The following is an 18,555-nucleotide window of genomic DNA, read 5'->3' as shown; positions in this document are numbered from 1 at the left end:
CCCAACCTACACTTGCCACCAAATACTCCAACACATAAACCCGACACATAACTCCGATACACAACTCTCACCAGCTCAACACCCAGCTTAAAAGTTAGAGCCAGCCTTGTACTGAGCCCCAGCAGTAACGCCAACGTTCTTAACAACGACGCTCTTTCCAGTACTGCTCGTAACCTTGATATCAACAGAAGTCTTTCCAAAGCCAGCAGGATTCTCGAAGAAGTTGTAGTCCTTGCGCTCAGTGCTCTTCCAGGTGATACCGCCGTCAGTGGAGACCTGCACGCTCTTGACGGGCTCATTGGCGTTGACGACCTGGATGGAGAACCAGTTGGCTGAAGTACCCTCCTTGTTGTGGAGCACGAGGGGCGTGGTGATGCCGCACTCGACGAACTTGTACGACGTCTTGACGATGCCGTCTGTGCCGCCGACGGCTTTGAAGGCATCGGGGAAGAGGTCGAGATGGCCGGGGTCACATTCGGGACACTTGTCGACGATCTGATGGAGTTAGTTTATTACTTTATCTTAGTGTCGAGGGTCTTACCATGGCCTTGATGGTGCCTGAAGGACCGGTGACTTCGATACAGGCACCGCAGTTGGCGGCGTTGTCCCACTTCTGGCCAGAGAAGGCAGTTCCAAGAATACCAGAGGGGAGAGTGTAGGTTGAGAACATGCAATTTCCACCAGCGAGGTTACCGCCGTAAAAGGTAGAAGATCCAGAGACAGAGGCACCGTTACCGATAGGTGTAGTCTTGGAGCCAGTGGTACTGGGAGTAGATGTCTTGGGACTGCTCGGTTTGGTAGTCTTGGGCTTAGAAGCCTTAGGTTTGGAGGCCTTGGGCTTAGACACCTTCTTTGGCTTGGTAGTCTTGGACTTGGTGGTCTTGGGCTTGGAAGCTGTAGTCTTGACCTCGACGGGAGAAGACTTCTGGCTAACAACCGTCGGGGCCTGAGAGATGACAGGCTCGGGAACAGGGTACTGAGTGTGGACGGGCTCAACCGCAGAAGAGTGCGAGTGTCGGACCTTGCAGGCTCGGCCCATGACAGCGGGAGCTGCGAGGAGGATGGGGAGGAAGAACTTCATCGTGATCGACAAAACAAGTTTCAGATGTTGAATAGATGCCAAGTGATTGTCTTGGGCCTTGCCAAGAACAGAGATTTGATACAAAAAGAGTGGATTTACTTGAAATGAATGAATGAATGAATCGTCTAGATTCTCGGTACGAAAATGAGTGACTGAATGAGAGAAAGTGTCAACCCAATTCGAAGAGGGAGAACGAGCTTATATTTAACTTAGCATCCTACAATCAAACTAATCGGATCCCCGGCACATCACCCAATCTCACTCCTGCAGCATGAAATGAACGCCTCTGGTGACAAACTGACAAACGGGTCTAGAAGCTGTTTCGGTAGGGCTGACACACGCTTTCACGATCCCTCTAATTTCGCAGCCGGGGGTACGTGCAGGGGTGGCCCGGGGGGCGACATGATGGAAAACGGTCGAGCCAAACTCGATTCGTGCGAGGGGCCATTTGGAATGGCCCGATCAAACCGAGAGGATCAGATTGTGGTGGTGATGGTGGTGGTGATTTGGTGGGTGTATCGACAGATTAGAGTTTCATGGCGGTGGTGGGAGACGGAGAAATTTAACGGAAGAATTGTTCGAGAGTTGGTATGAGCTGTTATTGGATGATTTGCGTGGGTTAGTTTTTGTGTCTGAGATGGGAGATCGTAGAGTTACATCGTGATCGGGAGCCGGTTGATTGATTGACGCTACCAATTCTGAAACTCATCGGCATTTGTTTATGCTTTGCTCTGATGATAAACCCTTTTTAACCCCAACTTCTAAGTGAAGAATATATGTATAACTTTCGAATAGCACAGGACATGACTACCGAACTCTTTTCTAATGTTAATGATCTGTTTGAGTCTTGAGCTCTTGTGGCATCTCGAGGAGTGGAAAGGTTCATGATTTGGGTGGGTAAAACGTGGAGTGTAACAGAAATCATTGAAACGCCAAGACTGAAACTGTTTCTACTGGGATACTTCAGCTCGTTCATTGATGAGCTGCGATTCATCTGTTCAAAGAGAGAGATTCTCTCCTCTCAAGTAAAATATTGTCCATATCTCACCAAAGTCATGACAGTCAGTCTCATTAATGAATCGCGTGATGAAGGTGGGTTGAGAATCTTGTCGGAGCTGGAGTTGCCTACCCGGGACCTGTATGCGTTTCATCAGTCGACATGACTTGAGAGACTTTTGAACACTTGTAGAGCAGAATTAGACTACTAAAAGTTGATCAATATATGTTCTATCACTCAAAAACTATTGCGAGTGGTCTTTTTTTCCCAGTCACATCAACAAGATTCTCGTGAATGAAGCTGTCATGCTTCATGCGGGATCTGATTATCTACCACGCCAACTCATCTGCTTCCTCTGTTGCCTGCAGAAACGATATCAGCTTCACGTCTTTCCTTTGAAGCTATCGCACGTCTTGAAAGTGTTGGCCTTTGACTACATTGTCTTATCAGCAGAATTGAAGGCCACTCAAAAACTGACAAGACCATTTGTATGAGACAGGCCTGGCTCGCTTCTAAGGCGCTGTGGTTGCATCCCAGATGAACTGGTAGTGATTCAAGCTCGACAGGGAAATGACAGGTCCGTGTATAGAATCATCTCAGCATATAACAACGATGCGCCGCAGAATGAAGCAGTCTATCATGCTGAAGCTGCAGAGTGTAGGTGAAATGGGGTACGAGGCGGAATCACTTACAAAGCCAAGATGAAAATGCCCGTGGATGGTGATGAGCATACAGGTCTCTCTATCTTGTTCTGCACACTTGATCATCCACTCATGTATTGCACATATTTGTAAGCCTTTCTCACCCGCATCATTGACATCTCTGAACCAAACCAACAAGTCCAATGGTCTTATTTCGGACGGCAGACTAAGCTCTGGATCGTGTCTGTGAGACCTCGAGACACTTTGACAGAGCCGTATCCCATCAGCCCGTAGACGCCAGCCTCATCATGATAACAGAACGGTGAGTTTCCATGAACGCTTCAACCCTCTGACAATGGTTATATGTCCGATCACATTTTAGAGTTCTGTAGAGGTATTTTAAAAAAGTGACCGGGACTTTGAGGGGAGAAGTGTGGGTTCAAGGTGTCGGTCTCGGCTGCAGAGCGGACGCAATGCAACCTCAGACGCCGTGTGTCCATAAACGGCAATCAGAGCCTGAAACTTCAATGCTGAGGCGGACTTGGAGACTTTGAAGTCCGTTTGCTTTAGCTGCTTCAATTGAGTATGTCCAAAGACAACGTCCTAAGGCGTCAAATCTCAGAGCTTATCGGGTATCGTTGGTAGAACACACACAATATTGACAGCAATTAAGCAATGTTCAAGATGGACGGAATGACATCATGCATGAATGTGCCTCTCGTTTAATGCAGATCAGATCGGAGAATAACTTGACATTGAACTATGGCCTGGATGCTACAAGACGAAGCAATGCCACGTTGACTCTTAAGATGGCCCAAGAAGGAGGAAAAGAGTGCTTACAACCACCCACACATACACACACAGCCGTGACTTGGCTATGATATTACCTGTATTATAGTCCCCTCAACTGCCGAGTCTGCCCATTGATTGGCGACATCAATCCATGTCACTTCGGCCGAGAGATCGGGTCCGGAAGCGAAGCGAAGCGTTAACATTGCCGCCTCAAAAGATCTCCATCATTAGAATTAGAACCTTTCGGAATTCGGTCCAACGTCCAGCGGGGTCCCGAGGCTTGCGTCTTGTTAAACAAACGCCATCTCTACCGGTATCTTTCGAATACTAATCACATGAGGTAGACGTCTAGTATTACGAATCCTCCGGACGCAGTTTCAAATACGGCACCGACGGATACCAAGGTTTTATGTCTGTCCGTCGGAGGGATTACCAAGACAGAACAAAACAAGAGACGGAATTGGCAAATCCAAAAGATGAAATGCCATAGTGACGCACCATTGGACACACAGGATCCAAAGCTGAGTTTCAATCAAGGCCCCAATTACCCCCTAAGGCGAAGCGTCCGAGCCTCGGCACTGCTTACGACCGGACACGGTTTCTCAACATGGACAGACTAGACAGAGCTGAATCACAAAACTCCCCAGCTTTTTTTCTGGCGGCCGGTTGCGTTCCCCACCGACCGGTCGATCCCCGAGGGCGCCGGTGCCGAACACTTTACGCTTGACGGGGATATATCCTCATGGGAATAGCGTCCCGCGTCCTAGCGCGCTGCCAGTGGGAAAGATGACCCAGACACCGCTCTAAACCTCACGGAGATAACAACCCCAGAGAGACAAGACATCCTGCACTAGAGAATGTGCTAGCTAGCTAATAAGTGACCGTGAGTGAAAAAGTGAGGTACTAAAGGGCGTGAGTCCCCGGATTGTTGAGACTGATTACAACTACTAACTAACTAGATCTCTTGTTTACTTACTCATTCAGTGGACGAAAAAGAAGTGTGTGATACACTTGTTGTTTATTATCATCGTGAAAAAGATACACTTACGCCACTTGGTATAAATACCGGAAAGATTGACCTACTACTGTCTTACAACTTTTGACTTACTTTAGATCGAGAGACACAAACCCGTCTGTTGCTCAACATTCCACAACACAACCAACCAACACCAACACCAACACTACCTTACACAAAACAACCCCTACCTCCACCAAGTAAACAACACCACCATCACAACTGTTTAACAATGGCCCGTGATAACCTCTCCATCGTGCTCGCTGAGCGTCCCACCACAGACATCATCCCCGGCCAGACCTTCACCCAAAAGACATCCCCAGCTCCCACACCAGCTGATCTCCAAGATGGCCAAATCCTCGTTGAGACCCTCTACCTATCCCTCGACCCCGCCATGCGAGGCTGGCTCCGAGGTACGTTTTCTTTCTTGTGTATAACATAGTTATCTTGTACTAACAACCCCAGACATGCGCTCGTATCTCCCCCCCGTTCAAATCGGCCAAACCATGCGTGGGTCATGCGCATGCCGCGTCCTCGCCTCAAAGAGCAAGCAGGCCAAAGAAGGCGACATCGTCTCCGCCCTCACAGGCTGGACCGAATTCGCCGTTCTCCCCGAAGGTCGTTTCGAGCCTGCATCCCTGTACCCTGGTCTTCAAGACCCCAAGGACATGCTCTCTGCTCTGGGAATGACAAGCTTGACTGCTTGGGTTGGCATGTCCAAGATCGCTGACCCCAAGCCCGGTGAGCTTGTCGTCGTGTCCGGCGCTGCTGGTGCTACCGGAAGTGTGGCGGGCCAGATCGCTAAGCTCAAGGGTGCGCGGGTCGTGGGCATCGCGGGTGGTGATGATAAGTGCAAGTGGCTCACTCAGGAGTTGGGCTTTGATGTTGCGTTGAACTACAAGGCGGATGATTTTAAGGAAAAGTTCGCTGAGGCGACAAAGGACTACATCGATGTCTACTACGACAATGGTTAGTCTCACCGCCGAATCTTCAACCATGACGGAACTAACATTTCTTAGTTGGTGGCGATATCCTCGACATGTGTCTCATGCGAGCAAAGGAACACGCCCGCTTCATCGAGTGCGGCCTCGTCAGCCAGTACAACGCCGCCAAGCCCCAGGGCCCCCGAGCATTCTCCCAGATCGTCACCATGCGCATCCGAATGCAGGGCTTCATCGTCCTGGACCACGTCAAAGACTTCCCCGCTGCCCGAGCTGAGCTGGCTCAGTGGATCGCAGAGGGCAAGCTCAAGAAGACGGAGACTGTTGTTCGTGGTGGCCTCAAGGTTGCTGAGCAGGCTCTTGTGGACTTGTACAAGGGTATCAACACTGGAAAGTTGATTGTTGAGATCAAGAACCACAACGAGACCCCCTCCAAGCTGTAGAGGGTAATCTCGAGAAGACAAAATTGTCGTTTGTGGTATGTACACTTGGGAGTTGATTTGAGATCAGGAACGATAAGACCCCCGAAAGTCGGGGAGGGAATGGGATTGTTTATGAGATACTCCGTACCTTGTCGGTAGTTAATGATATGCCATGATTTATGGACAGACTGTTCAGTGCTGCATGCTGCTAGGAGTTTGTTCAAGCTGCTTCTTTAAACAACCCCCATCGTGTATTGCTGTCCATCTAGATCCCCGCAACTTTTCTCTATCCCTGTCTATCAATGCCATTCTATCAGTAAACGTATCGAAAGTAAGGGTTCTCCTTATCAGTCAAATCCTGAAACGCCAACTTTGCTCTCTCACTCTCATCTCCCAGCCCCAGAGCATCCCTCCTCTTATTCTCGTTCCTCAGAACAAAGTACAGCGTAGTCGACGCACAGATACAAATGATGTAACTAAAACAGTCAGCCAAGATCTTCAAACAAATTCATGCGAAACTTACCAGATAATCAGTCCCAGCCAAAGAGCAGGATAGTGATCCTTCTTCGTCTGACTCCAAACAAGCTGCGGCCCAACAATATTTCCCACACAATACGCCACAAATATCGTAGCAGCCATGAAACTCTTCTTCGTATGACCAGCAACATTCGACATTCCAATAGTAATTATCAGACTCACTGTACCCCCAAAGAACCCCGTAATCGAGTATCCCACCACCGGTGCAGCAGCGCGATAACTCCACTCGCTCTTCCAGATGATGGCACAACCCGCGATCACGGGAAGGCATGTAAAGATAAGCATGAAGATGCGGATGTTGGTGAATTTGGAGCCCAGCCAGCCTGTGAGGAGAATCACGATGAAGCACAGTCCGCCGAGGGGGAATTGGAATAGGATGGAGTGCAGGGTGCTCCAGCCAAAGGTCGAGACGATGAGGGGTCCGAAACCGCTTACGGCGCCGTTGACGGTGTATGCTGATGCCATCATAAGTGCCACGAGCCAGATCTTGACGTCGAGAATAGCTTCTTTGAGCTGTGAGCTTTTGAACTTGGTGCAGCGCACACCAGTTTGTCCATGTCTCAAACGCTCAACAGCAGCGAAGCGTTCTTCAGAGGTGAGGAACCAAGCCGACACAGGCGAATTCGGCATGATGAAGCAGAACAGCCCAAAAAGAAAAGTCAGTGATCCAGCAAGAAGATAAATATACTGCCATCTCTTCAACCCCCCGCCCGTAATCTGCGCAAACCCATAGTTCATCGCTCCACCAATAATGGTGAACAGTCCCGTGGACGAGAACCACCAACTCTGTCGCAAAGACTGCTCAGACTGCGTATAGTACCCCGAGACGATGCACATGAAGCCAGTGGGGATTATACTCTCCACGAAACCGAGGAAGAATCGCTGGACGTATAGACCCTTGTAGGACGTCACCGCAGCAGTGAGCATGCAGATAGCAGCCCACACGACGACCACGCCGCCAAGAACACGACCGATGTTGAATCTCTGAAGAGCGAATGTCATGGGATACAAACCCGCCAGCATTCCAAAGTAGAACAGCGACGTTGCCCAGCTTAAACGACGGGTATCGACAGTTGGTGGTGTAGTCGTTGCATCAACAATGGTGAGGTGTAAATCCGTCGTCATGCCGAAGAGAACTGCGGAACCGAGAATAGCTTTGTCGTAGTATACAAGGCCATCTATACATGTTAGAGTTATCTGGGGAGGTTGAGGTGAAACGTACAGCCTATGATCATAGCGGGAATGAGAAACAAATCAATCTTTCGAACTGCGCGCGCCGCGACGATGGGATCAATCGAGTGCTGCTCCTCGCCTACAATGGCGATAGCTTCATCTCTCGTTCCCACCGGCGCCTGCGCGGCATTTACTTGACTTTCTGTTCCCATTTTTGCTCTTGTGGCGAAGATATCATGAGGTTGCAATGAGCAATTGAGTTTCTGAAAAAACTAGCTGCGAGCTCCAAGAGTCTTTTTAGCCGCAGCCAAGCAAATAAAAAATGTCATATGATATACCATGCATAGCTTCAGTGAGGCAATTTTTTCATCACCATCGATAGCCGTTTTAAGCCTCAGCTGCATTCAAAACACCCTTGTAGCTCATTGAGCTAAAGTGAACTACCAGAGTGTTTTTTCTTTAGTTTGGTGTTCTGCACTACGGATGTGAACCGGGATTAGAATGGTTCGTGGGGGTTTGTCGATCGATGAATGGTGAGATTTCACTCTACGGCCCGTTTAGTTATGCCTCGCTTGGAAACTCTGTATTGTATTTCATGATACGATGACAAGTATACCTAGCAAAAAGACTCGCCTACAAGATGCTATCGCTGAGCTAGGAATGCATGTTCTATAACCTGTGATGCCCTTACCCCCCCAACGCCTGGCTAACAGTATATTCAACGACCCTGGTATCAAATCAGAAGATTCTCTTAGTACTGGGTCCAACCCATTGCACTTCTGAACAATTCCTGTTCGACCTCCACTGCTCAATCCTCTCCGTCAGCCATCCTGACTTGAAATCCACCCATCGGTCTTGGCGATCTGGCGGTGGTGGTATAACATTGCCCTTGTCGTCTTTGACCTCAGGCTCAATAATCTTCTCGGGTTGTCGTGGCTCGCCGACTCGGAAGGACTTGGAAGTAACACACTTTTTCTCGTCGCGACCTCGCCAATTGTACTGTAGACAATCGCTGCTGTCCTTGCAGTACTTGCCGCACGCTTCAAACGAGTCGATTCTTGCTTCGGGCGGTGCAACTGTAAAATCCCATTTGCCATTGTCCCAATTCTCTGCAACTTCACGATCGCCAGGATGGTGAAACTTCCACACGTCAGAGTAAAGTAACGGGCGCTATGATGGTTAGAAAGGTTAAACAAAGTTTACCGGTGTTCAAACTTACCCCGAGCTGTCGTTGCGCAAACTCCCACCGCCAAACGTCAACCATGTCTTTCGGCGACGACTTGTGTAGCGTCATGACAGGCTGGCACCAATACTTGTCGCTGAAGGGAATACTGTGCAGAGGATGCGGGTTGAACAGCGGCCAGTATCCCCTCAGCGGAACACTGACGTTCCACAACGCCCATCCCGTAACGCTGTCACCGCAGCAATCGTCCCGAAGCATGGGAAGCCACTTTTCCGCAGCTGGCGGTTCGACGTACTGTCCGTAGGGCGTTGTCTTACGGACGAGAAGTGCCCTCATCGCACCACGGCTGAGAACAAAGCCTGGCCCGCCGTTTGCGAACCATGTCTTTATGTCTTGTTTAACGTCGTGCGTACCCGGCGAGGGGGAGCCCATGTATAACGGCGCATCGGGGTCGAAGGTTTGGAGGAAGCGGAAGGCGTTGTCCCAGAAGACGTAGCTGTAACCGTTAGTGGCGTGTCAAGCTGCGCGGGTGTGGAAACTTACGTATCTGTCTCGAAGAAGAAGTAAAAGTCTTTGTTTGGCTTCATCTTCCATGCGCGCTCGATCATCGGGAGGAATTTGAACTTGTCCATCCTCCATCCTTGGATGCGCGCTGTCGCTTCCGTATCCACGTCGAGGGTGCCATTTGCCCGCATTTCCTTCTGCCACATGTAATTCACGAAATCGGGGTTGTCGTGGTAGTAAATGGCGGGTAGATCGGCGAGGACATCGATCGCTTGGTGGTCGTGTATCGACTCGTCGAGATCCGAGAAGACCAGCAACTCGTCCTTTCCAAAACAAGCGCTCACACTATCGAATTGAGCATCGAGTCTTTCTTTCGTGTCGGCGTGGCCCATCTTCAAGACAGGCTGTATCGTCTGTAGCAAATGCTTGGGGAACGTCGCGCAAAGGTCTTCGGTTGTCTTACCCTCGGGGTCGACGGACACAGGGCGAAAAGAACTCGTCGTCGAAAAGGAATAGTACTGAGATACGCCATAGCTACCGTGGATAGCACCCCAAAAGACAAGAATGAGAAAGATAACGGTGCAGAGGCCAGCAATGGCCATGCGACTGAAGCGTTTGTTGAGCATCAGTCGCCGGCTGGAGGAGGACCAGCTTGAGGGCATTGCAGCTGGAGCTCGAACATGGCACTAGGGCCCTGTTTTGCTATGAAATGACGATGTGAAGATTGTTTTGGGTTGTCGCGGGAAGAGACATGATGGAATGGATGGAAGTGGAAAGCCGGGATAGTCTTAGGGTGACGTTTTCAAGGGGCTAGGTCCACTAAAAGCAAGCCCCTGTCGCGGGAGCAGGACGCTCTAGAATGAGTCTGGAATCGAGTCTTGGGAACGACAGACTTTGAGTTGACAGTAGGGGATACGAGAGACAATTGACAGGTTGTAAGCTTATGGTTAAGGTTATAGTAGCTCGACTATAGGCATAAGACCTGATTATTGGCCAACACAAGCCAAATCGACACAAGGTGATGGGTATCTCTTTGTCCTCTGATTAAGTTGAATAGTGCAATGCGCTTTATGGCGATAATGTTAGAAATCACCATAATATTCTAATTAGATATCTCGAGGCCTTCTTCTATGTCAGGCAAATCGTTAGTTGCAGGAGATTGATCGTTTTCCCTCATACTCACTCAACATCTTGAGATACACGATGTGCATTCCTCGCCCTCACGCCTTCACCATTCCCACTCACCGTCCTAAACACTGAACTCGAAGAAACATTCTCATTCATCATGACCCCATCCCCTGCGCTCTCTTCGCCTTCAACCCTCTTGCTCTCACTCCCGAACCTCTTTCTAACCCAAGGTAGCAAGTTGTAATACCCACCACAGGCAAACACACCACACCACAGAACAAACTCTGTCGCGTAGATAACAATACCAAGAACATCAAGCTCAGGCTGAAAGAACACGGACACAAGCGAGAATACATCGCCTGCTGCGTCAATGGCGACGAATAGAAATGATATGCCACGGACTGTTCGGTGCTTCCAGATGTCCCAGTAGTGAGTGAGTACGCCTGCTGCGAGTAAAGCTGCAGACAGAGACGCCATGAGGATAAGAGGCCATTCTAGTGAGCGGGATTTGGCGATGCGAAGGGCGATGATGAGACTTGCTTGGATGCCGCCCATCACAGCTGCGATTGGGACGACAACGAGCAGAGAGCGGTAGACACTCCATTTCTGGCATACGTTAGCTTCCTGACCTGTGAAATGAATCGGGTTTCGTACTCTTTCGTAGTAGTAGCATTGTATCCAAGTGATCAGACTCAAAAGCGTCAAGATCTGAGGCTGTATCCGCAAGGCGACATTGAACTCTTTGACGATGTTGTACACGCCCAGTGGAACACCCGCCCATGCCCAGAGCATCATCATCGATGGTTGAAGACCCGTTGCATTGTGTCTTCTATAATTGACAATGATTTGGGGAATCAGCTACTGAGTGTTAGTTGTGGTCTTGGACAAGGTGAGAGGACTGACCTGGATTGACCAACAGACCTGGCAACGTTAGCACGCAACTTTCAGCGGAATAGACAAGGGGACTTACAGCTCCGAGGGTGCCTAGAATATTGGCTGCGACAGGCACATCCATTTTTGCATCGAAGGAAACCAGGTGGTTGTATCGTGAAGATGAGTGAGGATGGCCACCGTGGATTACACGTCAAAATTGACGCGCCAAGATTGTTAGTGCACACTACCAGATTTGGTGCACATGCTTAACAGCAACCATCATCACAAGCCAGCCAAGTCACAGTTGCAGGATTGAAATCAAAAACTCATCCAAGAAAATACAAGATTAACTGGAGTCATGCTTCTTTCAAGGCCATTAAATCTCTCAAAACGATGTCTTTCTCATTGTGCTGAGAATTATCATGGACAGGATGTTGTGCTCTTGTTTCAAGATCACCATGTCCTACCCTCTAGCCCTTTACAGACCGCCAGTCAAGACACTCTTGAACGAGTCTGGCAACTGCCCATTCCGGTATTTCCACAGTCTACTCAGGTCTCCCATTCTAGGAACTTCATCTGGCTTCATAACCCCATTCTTCGACCCCTCATCTTCAGTAACGATAAAACCCGCCGGTAGTTCCGCCTTGGTAGTCACTTTCATAGTACCATCTTTTCTCACACGAACCTTTCTATGCATAAAGTCTCCCCCCGTAGCATCCCTCGTCCTCAAAAGCTTCTTATCCAACGGAAACATATCATCAAGATAATGCTGGTTCAGCTGATGTCCTCCCCCTCTATTAATAAACACCTTGCCCGCAAACCGATTCTCATTCTGCGTATAATGCCTCGTAAAGTTCAAAACACCAAAACGGCAGGCAAAATCCTTCTCGTTCACATAATGTTCAATGTGAGGAATAACAGGAGACCTTGTGTCGTTGCCGCGGTAGGGATTGCTAAAGTGATTGGCGAGGTTGCCGAACGTGTAGACCTCGAGCTTTTGAAGTTTGTCAAGGGGCATTTCGTCGAGGAGCCAGTCTATTATCATGCCGCCTTCTATTCCGCCTTGGGAGTGGAGGATGAAGATTACTTTCTTCTTGTGGTCGTCGAGAAGGGCGTTTTTGACGAGGATGTAGCACTCGCGTACGTCTTGGGTTGCGTAGAGGAGGGCGCGTTGGATGAGACACTGAATAAGATCGAAGACGACGCCGGCACTACGCAAATAAGTAAGAATTCTTTGTGAAGAGTTGTTTTCGGGACATACGTTCGGTTGTGAATACCAACTACTGGCCGATGAAAGGTTCGTGAGATACGGTCAATGTTCTTTTGGAACCAATTCTTGCTGATCATATTCAGTAAAGTCCTCAACAGAAGCGAGGTCAAATTTACCCAACGCAAATACCGTTGAGGAATATCCAAGCCTCATCGTCATGACGAGGCCAACTCCTCGTAAACCCATCCTCACTCGACTTCAACTCACTGCGCGGAATTCCGCTATTAAAATGCCAACAGACAAGTTCATTAATCGCAAAGAACACCGCAATGTAACCAATATATACAAAAGTCGGGAGGAATGCCAGTGTAAACAGCGAAACTATGAAAGCTAGCTGAGTTACTGAGAGAATACAGTGGATTGCAATGTCGATGAGGTTCTCCCGAGATGGGTAGAGCTCACAGAACGGGCCTGATTTCCATGGATACAGAGGGATGAAGAGATAAGGAAGATAGAAGAAGTTCTGGAAGAAGAGCTTTATGTCGGAGAGGAAGAGAACGAGGGGAGTTCCTGTGTAGGGAGGGGGTTTGCGGATTGGTTTGAGAGCTTCGTTGGACGGGGGTTCGATGTAGGGGAGCTCTGAGTCTGAGTCTGGGCTGGAATACATCTTAACTTATTCACTGACCACTGAACAGATGTAACAAGTGTTTCTTGATGTTTTGGAGTTGTTTGTTTATATGTGTATACAGGCTACTATCACATGCTGGTGCTTCAGAATACGAGGAGTCTTCACGTCATGACTGCGCCCACCGCTACGGCAACTCACTCGTACAAGCCGTCGAAATAGGCACAAGTTTCTTTCAGAGGCAAATATGTACACATTCCTTTAAAAGCAAGAAAACATAAGACCTAGGTTTAGGGTAATAAAATAAACTCTATAAAGGTATCCTAAACTTATCCTAAGTTTATACTAAGTTACCTAAATCTTTTTATTAGTTAGGCTTTAGGTCCTGAGTTTTATTTCCTCCCCTAGACATTGAACCTATTATTTAGGCCAGCAGAGGCATTAAACTCCAGCTGCTGAAGACTTGGCAAGATGGATGGTAGTCAAAATGATCTTGGTGAGAGTTTCGTTTGTTCGAGATAGTAGAGTAGAAAGATCTTTGGTCGTATATGTGCTAGCAAACAGTATCAGGTAGAAGACAAAACAGTATATGCTCGAAAAGAACCTGGGCTTGAAATAGACCAGGAAGGTCTGGACCCAACAGCGTGAGGGTGTTAACCGGGACCTTCATTTCTTGGCCCAAGCGGCTAGCGATATGTTACCTATTCACCGTCCAGAGCACTGGTCCTTACTCTTACGGCGTTACCTAAGGAAGGTAGACAATACACCTGAGTTTAGAATGTCTAATTTAAGCGATGAAGGGCCTTAGGTAAACCCAGTAGATTATTAGATCACCTGCCTCCCCTAGCTGTGTCAAGCTCATGGGAGGTAGTTGATGAGCAAGAAATGATCCGTAGAGGATTAGGGGTAGGATACTGCTGTATTGGAACAAGAAGGGACCGTAGCATAAAGTCTTGTCCATAGCAAATCTCAGCACAAAGGTACTATGTCACTATGATTTTACACTTGGTCATTGTAAATATCTTTCCTATTCGTTTCCTCATAGATGGGCACAATTGACGCCGCCCTTTTCGATGTACATGACCATACCAATGATCACATATCCCATCACCGATCTCATCTCTAAATGTTTGCCATTAGAAGGTTGTCTGCATCTTGGGATAATCCTTGGCCTGGACGTGCAAGTCCGCATAGATAGCTGCAGACTGGTCATCAGCAAGATGCTTCATACGCTTCACGTCATCGTCCTCAAGATTCTCAAGCACCGTCTCAGGCTCCTCCTTTCCATCCTTCTGATCCTTCTTCTGAGGTTCAACAGCCTTCTCAATACCATCTGATTCACCGATGAGAAGGATCTGGGCGTTGGGGTAGTCAAAGTGGGATGGTTTGGAGGGAAGCCAGCGCAGAGAGCGGAACTCATCAATGATTCTGTCCATGTTAGTAATTGATTCGCAATGAAGATGATGATACTTACTCCTTGGGAAAGTCGGGTCCCCGAGGCAATTGAGCGTTCTGAGGTCCTGGATACTGTGGGTTCTTGGTGCTGATGATGAAGCTTCCCTTCTCCTTCAGCCCCAATTCCTTCTGAACCTCTTCAAGCTTCTCAGGCAGCGTCGTCAAATAAGCCAGATGGCTCTCGCGGCCAGTCGAAGTGATGGCGTACACGCCCTCGCCAACAGGTTTAGCAGGCGGTGTACGACGTGTACCAGCAGTCTTGGTTTCATACTCGTCTGCGGACAAGAACTCCTTCTTAATCTCTTCATACGAGACGCCAGACTTTTCGACGAACACCATGTAGCGCTCTTTTCCACTCTCGGGAAGGGTCTTCTTGGGAAGGGCGAGGATGCGAGTGTTGCCGGAGTCAGCAATGGGACCATCGCCGAGACGAGCGTCTTTTTCGATGGGCCGGAGCATGATGAAGGAACGGGCGATGTCATCAACGCTCTCGGGGTCTTCGAGATTCACGCGACCGCGGATGAAGAAGTAGATGATGCCTTTTTCGAGGATGCTTGAAGGAACGTCGGGCTCCTCTGAAGGCTGTACAGCATCCTTGCCGTTGGTCTCCTGTTTTCCATTGGTCTCAGAGTCTTTGCCATTGGTATCTTTCTTGTCATCTGGCTTGGACTCTTCGCCATTGGTTTCCTCCTTCTTGTCAGTCTTGGTCTTGGAGTCGTCTTCCTTTTCCGCGGCGCTGTCATTGTCCTTCGAATCATCCGAAATGACCACTACATCATCAAGAGTTGTCTGACCTGCCTCTTTTTTGGGGCGCTTCGCATCAGGAGAGTCATGCTCAATCTGATGCTTCTCGCCAGTTGAGGTCTGTTCCTCACCATTGCTGGTCTTGTCGACGTCTTCGTGCTTTGAATCGGACATTTTAGATAGTCAATGGTGTAATAGACGACAAAATTGAAGAATTGACAGATTGTTAGTGTCGAGAATAAAGACGTCGAGAAATGGCAAGATTGACGGAAAGTGGTGGACGCGTCGCGTTGAGTGTCGTACAGGTGATGTCATAGACATGTTGTCTCACCAACTTTCGTGTTTGCTTCGTGTCTTAGTTGAGCCACACAATCGATAGCGTCATTATTGATTTAGATTCCATTGTGGCTTGGTCCTTTTGTAAGTTGGTTCATTCTTCATGAGATGCTGTCATTGGCACTCTTGACCATACCAAGACCACCGATATCACGCTCGAGCAGCCTCAATGCTTCTCTAGCGAAGGGTGCAGCTGCACCACGGACTCTCAATGCCCATCTAAGCTCGTCGACTCGAGATGCACACCATGCCATCTCATCAAATGAGTCTGCAGTTGCCCAGAGTAGACCGGCCAGAGATCCTATCTCGGCTGCTTGGTACGCCGCAGCACTTCCCCAGAATGCAGCAGTGTGCTCAGGACGTAAGGACCCTAGCAGTTCAATGGCTGATTGAAGCTTGGCACGAGCTGTTGATCGTAGAACTTCGTAAAGAGATGCAGGCGTGTCTGGTGTTGTAATTCGAACCAAAGCACGATGGAGCGCGATTTCTACTGCCGCATGAGCGAGATGAAGAGCTCCATTGGCACATAATTCTCGGAGCTGGGTATTTTGCAATTGCAGTCGAGCTGGTAGATTCGCGTGCCACTCTCGAAGACGAAAGACCAGAGGCTTGGCCAATTCAACAGCAGCGACAACACCCATTTGATCCAATGTCCCTCCAACGCGAGTGGCTGCAGCGCTGTAGAATGTTCGAATCACATCACTCAGAATCTGTGTCAGCTCAATATGACGAATGAACAAGTCCCATCCAACAATGATAGGTGAAGTATGATCTGGGTTAGCCTCAGGATCCATCTGACCAAGCTCGGGATAATCTGGAGCCGTACAAGGCCGAACATCCCAGTCGTTGTCTTGGATGAGAAATGGTCGTCCATGAACACAAGCTCCCCAGCGATCTTGCATGTATAAAGCCCAAGCAAGCCTGCGCCGAAGACCGACTTCCCATGCGGGTATTGACCAAGAACTACAGTCGATGTGAATACCCAGATCTTGAGCCATGGCGACAATTTGAGCTGTGAACATGCGGTTCGACATTGGGTGCGTGTGAGAACCAGACTCGACAATCTTTCGGTTTCGTTGCAGGAGAAGTAACCCAGCTTCCAACGTACTAAGCTTGGGCCGTCGCATATCCTGGTTGATAGTTCGTTCAGCTAGTTCTTCGAGAGCTGCTGGATCCGGGATAGATTCGACTTCGCGTCCTGCAAGCTGACTGTCGTAGAGTTGCCAATCAAGAGCTACCAGATACACTGCAGCAAGTAAAGACGGTGCGAAATGTCGATGAGATAGTCGGTGCTTGCTGATAAATACATCTTTATGTAAGATGGGAAAACTGGGATGAACAATTCGAAAGTAGAGATCGACCAGCGTGCGGCCAAGGGGGTGAACAGTTGCTTCGATGGCATCCAGGTCTGCAATGCGCATCTTCTCCGAAGCAGTAGATTCATCAGGATGAACGAGGAAGACAGTCTGATAGTCCAATCGTCTAGCAAACGTAGAGGTTATAGACAGCGGCGGAGCCTCCTGGTTCAACAGATTCGGGCGATGAAGGTCGAGAAGAACAGGATCACGATAGTCGGTTGGTCCGATATACTCAGCATGCGTCTTCAAGTCCAGGCCGAGGGTATTGCTGAGAATACTAGGCCGAGATGGCTCAGGCATGTTCTCCTCAAAGGGCATCATCTGCTGCATCTGAGTGAACTGCTGGTTGCTTTCCACACTCGCGGGAGTAGACGCAGCATCACCATGTCGACTCGACGGAGACGCCCCCGTCTCAAAGCCCGCAACAGGCGATGTCGTAGAGTTTCCCTGATTCTCATCCCCATCTCGAGCGTCACTCTGCTTCTCACGTTCCTTTTCCCGATTCTGTCTCCTCTGACGAGGTGTAGGCCCACGCAGGAACGTACAAGGCTGGTTATGAAAAGTACATAAAACACATCTCGTCTGACCCTCCTCCTTTACACACCGCGTCTTACGAACACGGCACGTGTCACATGGTCGCGCACGGGTATTAGTATTACTGTTGCCGACAGCAGACGGACCGGAGGCAGCCATCAGAGGGCGGCCAGATCCGGAGCCGGACCGGGAGAGATCAGACGGGCCGGCGCCGTGAAGCGGGTGCGAGAACATGACCCCACAGGACGCGGGCGGGCGTTCTGTTCTAGGACTGAGTCTGGCTTGTGATAAGAGACAAGGGGCCCATCTTCTGGCTGCTGTGGGCCGACCAGTTGACGAAGCGGGAGTCGAGGTCGTGTCGTGGGCGTACAGTTACGGCGTGATAGTGAGCAGCCATCCATCCATTGTTGATGATCCGCCATCGGGGGCCGCGCCTTATCAGTTCGTCCTGCTACGGTAAGGTCGTAATACGATAAGGAATCATCGGAGATGGGAAATGCCCCACGGGGTCGGAAATACGGGGAAACGGATATACCGATCTGAGGTGACATGTAGGACGTTCATTGTGAGACTCGAGTTGATCTGGTTGAAGAGAGGAATTAGCCATGTCTGAATAACTTCCTCCTCTACATCTTCTGTGAACTACACAGAATGTCGAGACATATGTCGATCTGTCGCAATACAACAAAAGTCCCTCCACTTTAAACCCGCAAGCCGAGGATCCAATGGCATAAGCCATGTCTCAATCACGAGCTTGCATCTGCATTGTTCCTTGCTTCCATTGCCTCAGACATGCATCAACTCTTCGAAACGATATATCCTTTTCGCGTAAATTGACTGGTAATATACGATCTCGCCGCCGGCCAAAACAGATAGTCGCATCGTGGACCAGGTTGACAACCACTTTAGCCGCCGGCGAGTTCCATGATTGGCCCAACTATTTCTGGGTCTTCTTATCGTGGACTATGAGTTGACGATCTATGAAACAAACAAAATTAGTAAAGAA

General features: G+C 49.1%; 7 protein-coding genes across 7 annotated transcripts; 1 reads left to right on the top strand and 6 right to left on the bottom strand.

Moving 5' to 3' along the window:
* Nucleotides 1-87: 87 nt before the first annotated feature.
* On the bottom strand, nt 88-1,081 carry FTJAE_1955 (Expansin 2; the record flags this gene model as incomplete). The annotated part of the gene is made up of 2 exons (XM_037348098.1): nt 88-495; nt 542-1,081. The coding sequence occupies 2 exons, from the start codon at nt 1,079-1,081 to the stop codon at nt 88-90; spliced, it is 948 nt and encodes a 315-aa protein (XP_037210915.1).
* Nucleotides 1,082-4,758: 3,677 nt separating this feature from the next.
* FTJAE_1954 (uncharacterized protein) lies at nt 4,759-5,910 on the top strand (the record flags this gene model as incomplete). Its single annotated transcript, XM_037348097.1, has 3 exons — nt 4,759-4,939; nt 4,992-5,495; nt 5,546-5,910. 3 exons carry the CDS (start codon nt 4,759-4,761, stop codon nt 5,908-5,910), a joined length of 1,050 nt encoding a protein of 349 aa, XP_037210914.1.
* A 292-nt stretch (nt 5,911-6,202) lies between these two features.
* On the bottom strand, nt 6,203-7,811 carry FTJAE_1953 (allantoate transport; the record flags this gene model as incomplete). Its single annotated transcript, XM_037348096.1, has 3 exons — nt 6,203-6,365; nt 6,413-7,604; nt 7,649-7,811. 3 exons carry the CDS (start codon nt 7,809-7,811, stop codon nt 6,203-6,205), a joined length of 1,518 nt encoding a protein of 505 aa, XP_037210913.1.
* A 526-nt stretch (nt 7,812-8,337) lies between these two features.
* FTJAE_1952 (glycosyltransferase family 31) lies at nt 8,338-11,429 on the bottom strand (the record flags this gene model as incomplete). The annotated part of the gene is made up of 7 exons (XM_037348095.1): nt 8,338-8,769; nt 8,819-9,278; nt 9,326-9,972; nt 10,532-11,020; nt 11,069-11,272; nt 11,318-11,335; nt 11,385-11,429. The coding sequence occupies 7 exons, from the start codon at nt 11,427-11,429 to the stop codon at nt 8,338-8,340; spliced, it is 2,295 nt and encodes a 764-aa protein (XP_037210912.1).
* Nucleotides 11,430-11,765: 336 nt separating this feature from the next.
* Nucleotides 11,766-13,164, bottom strand: FTJAE_1951 (uncharacterized protein; the record flags this gene model as incomplete). Its single annotated transcript, XM_037348094.1, has 3 exons — nt 11,766-12,498; nt 12,549-12,626; nt 12,674-13,164. 3 exons carry the CDS (start codon nt 13,162-13,164, stop codon nt 11,766-11,768), a joined length of 1,302 nt encoding a protein of 433 aa, XP_037210911.1.
* Nucleotides 13,165-14,258: 1,094 nt separating this feature from the next.
* FTJAE_1950 (uncharacterized protein) lies at nt 14,259-15,495 on the bottom strand (the record flags this gene model as incomplete). The annotated part of the gene is made up of 2 exons (XM_037348093.1): nt 14,259-14,550; nt 14,597-15,495. 2 exons carry the CDS (start codon nt 15,493-15,495, stop codon nt 14,259-14,261), a joined length of 1,191 nt encoding a protein of 396 aa, XP_037210910.1.
* A 263-nt stretch (nt 15,496-15,758) lies between these two features.
* FTJAE_1949 (transcriptional activator dal81) lies at nt 15,759-17,783 on the bottom strand (the record flags this gene model as incomplete). The annotated part of the gene is made up of 1 exon (XM_037348091.1): nt 15,759-17,783. The coding sequence occupies one exon, from the start codon at nt 17,781-17,783 to the stop codon at nt 15,759-15,761; it is 2,025 nt and encodes a 674-aa protein (XP_037210909.1).
* Between the last annotated feature and the right edge of the window lie 772 nt (nt 17,784-18,555).

The sequence above is a fragment of the Fusarium tjaetaba genome (genome assembly GCF_013396195.1).
Source record: "Fusarium tjaetaba strain NRRL 66243 chromosome Unknown NRRL66243_c0000035, whole genome shotgun sequence".
NCBI classification, from domain to species: Eukaryota; Fungi; Ascomycota; class Sordariomycetes; order Hypocreales; family Nectriaceae; genus Fusarium; species Fusarium tjaetaba.
The sequence above is the reverse complement of the archived record's forward strand: the minus strand, read 5'-3'. Positions and strand labels throughout refer to the sequence as shown.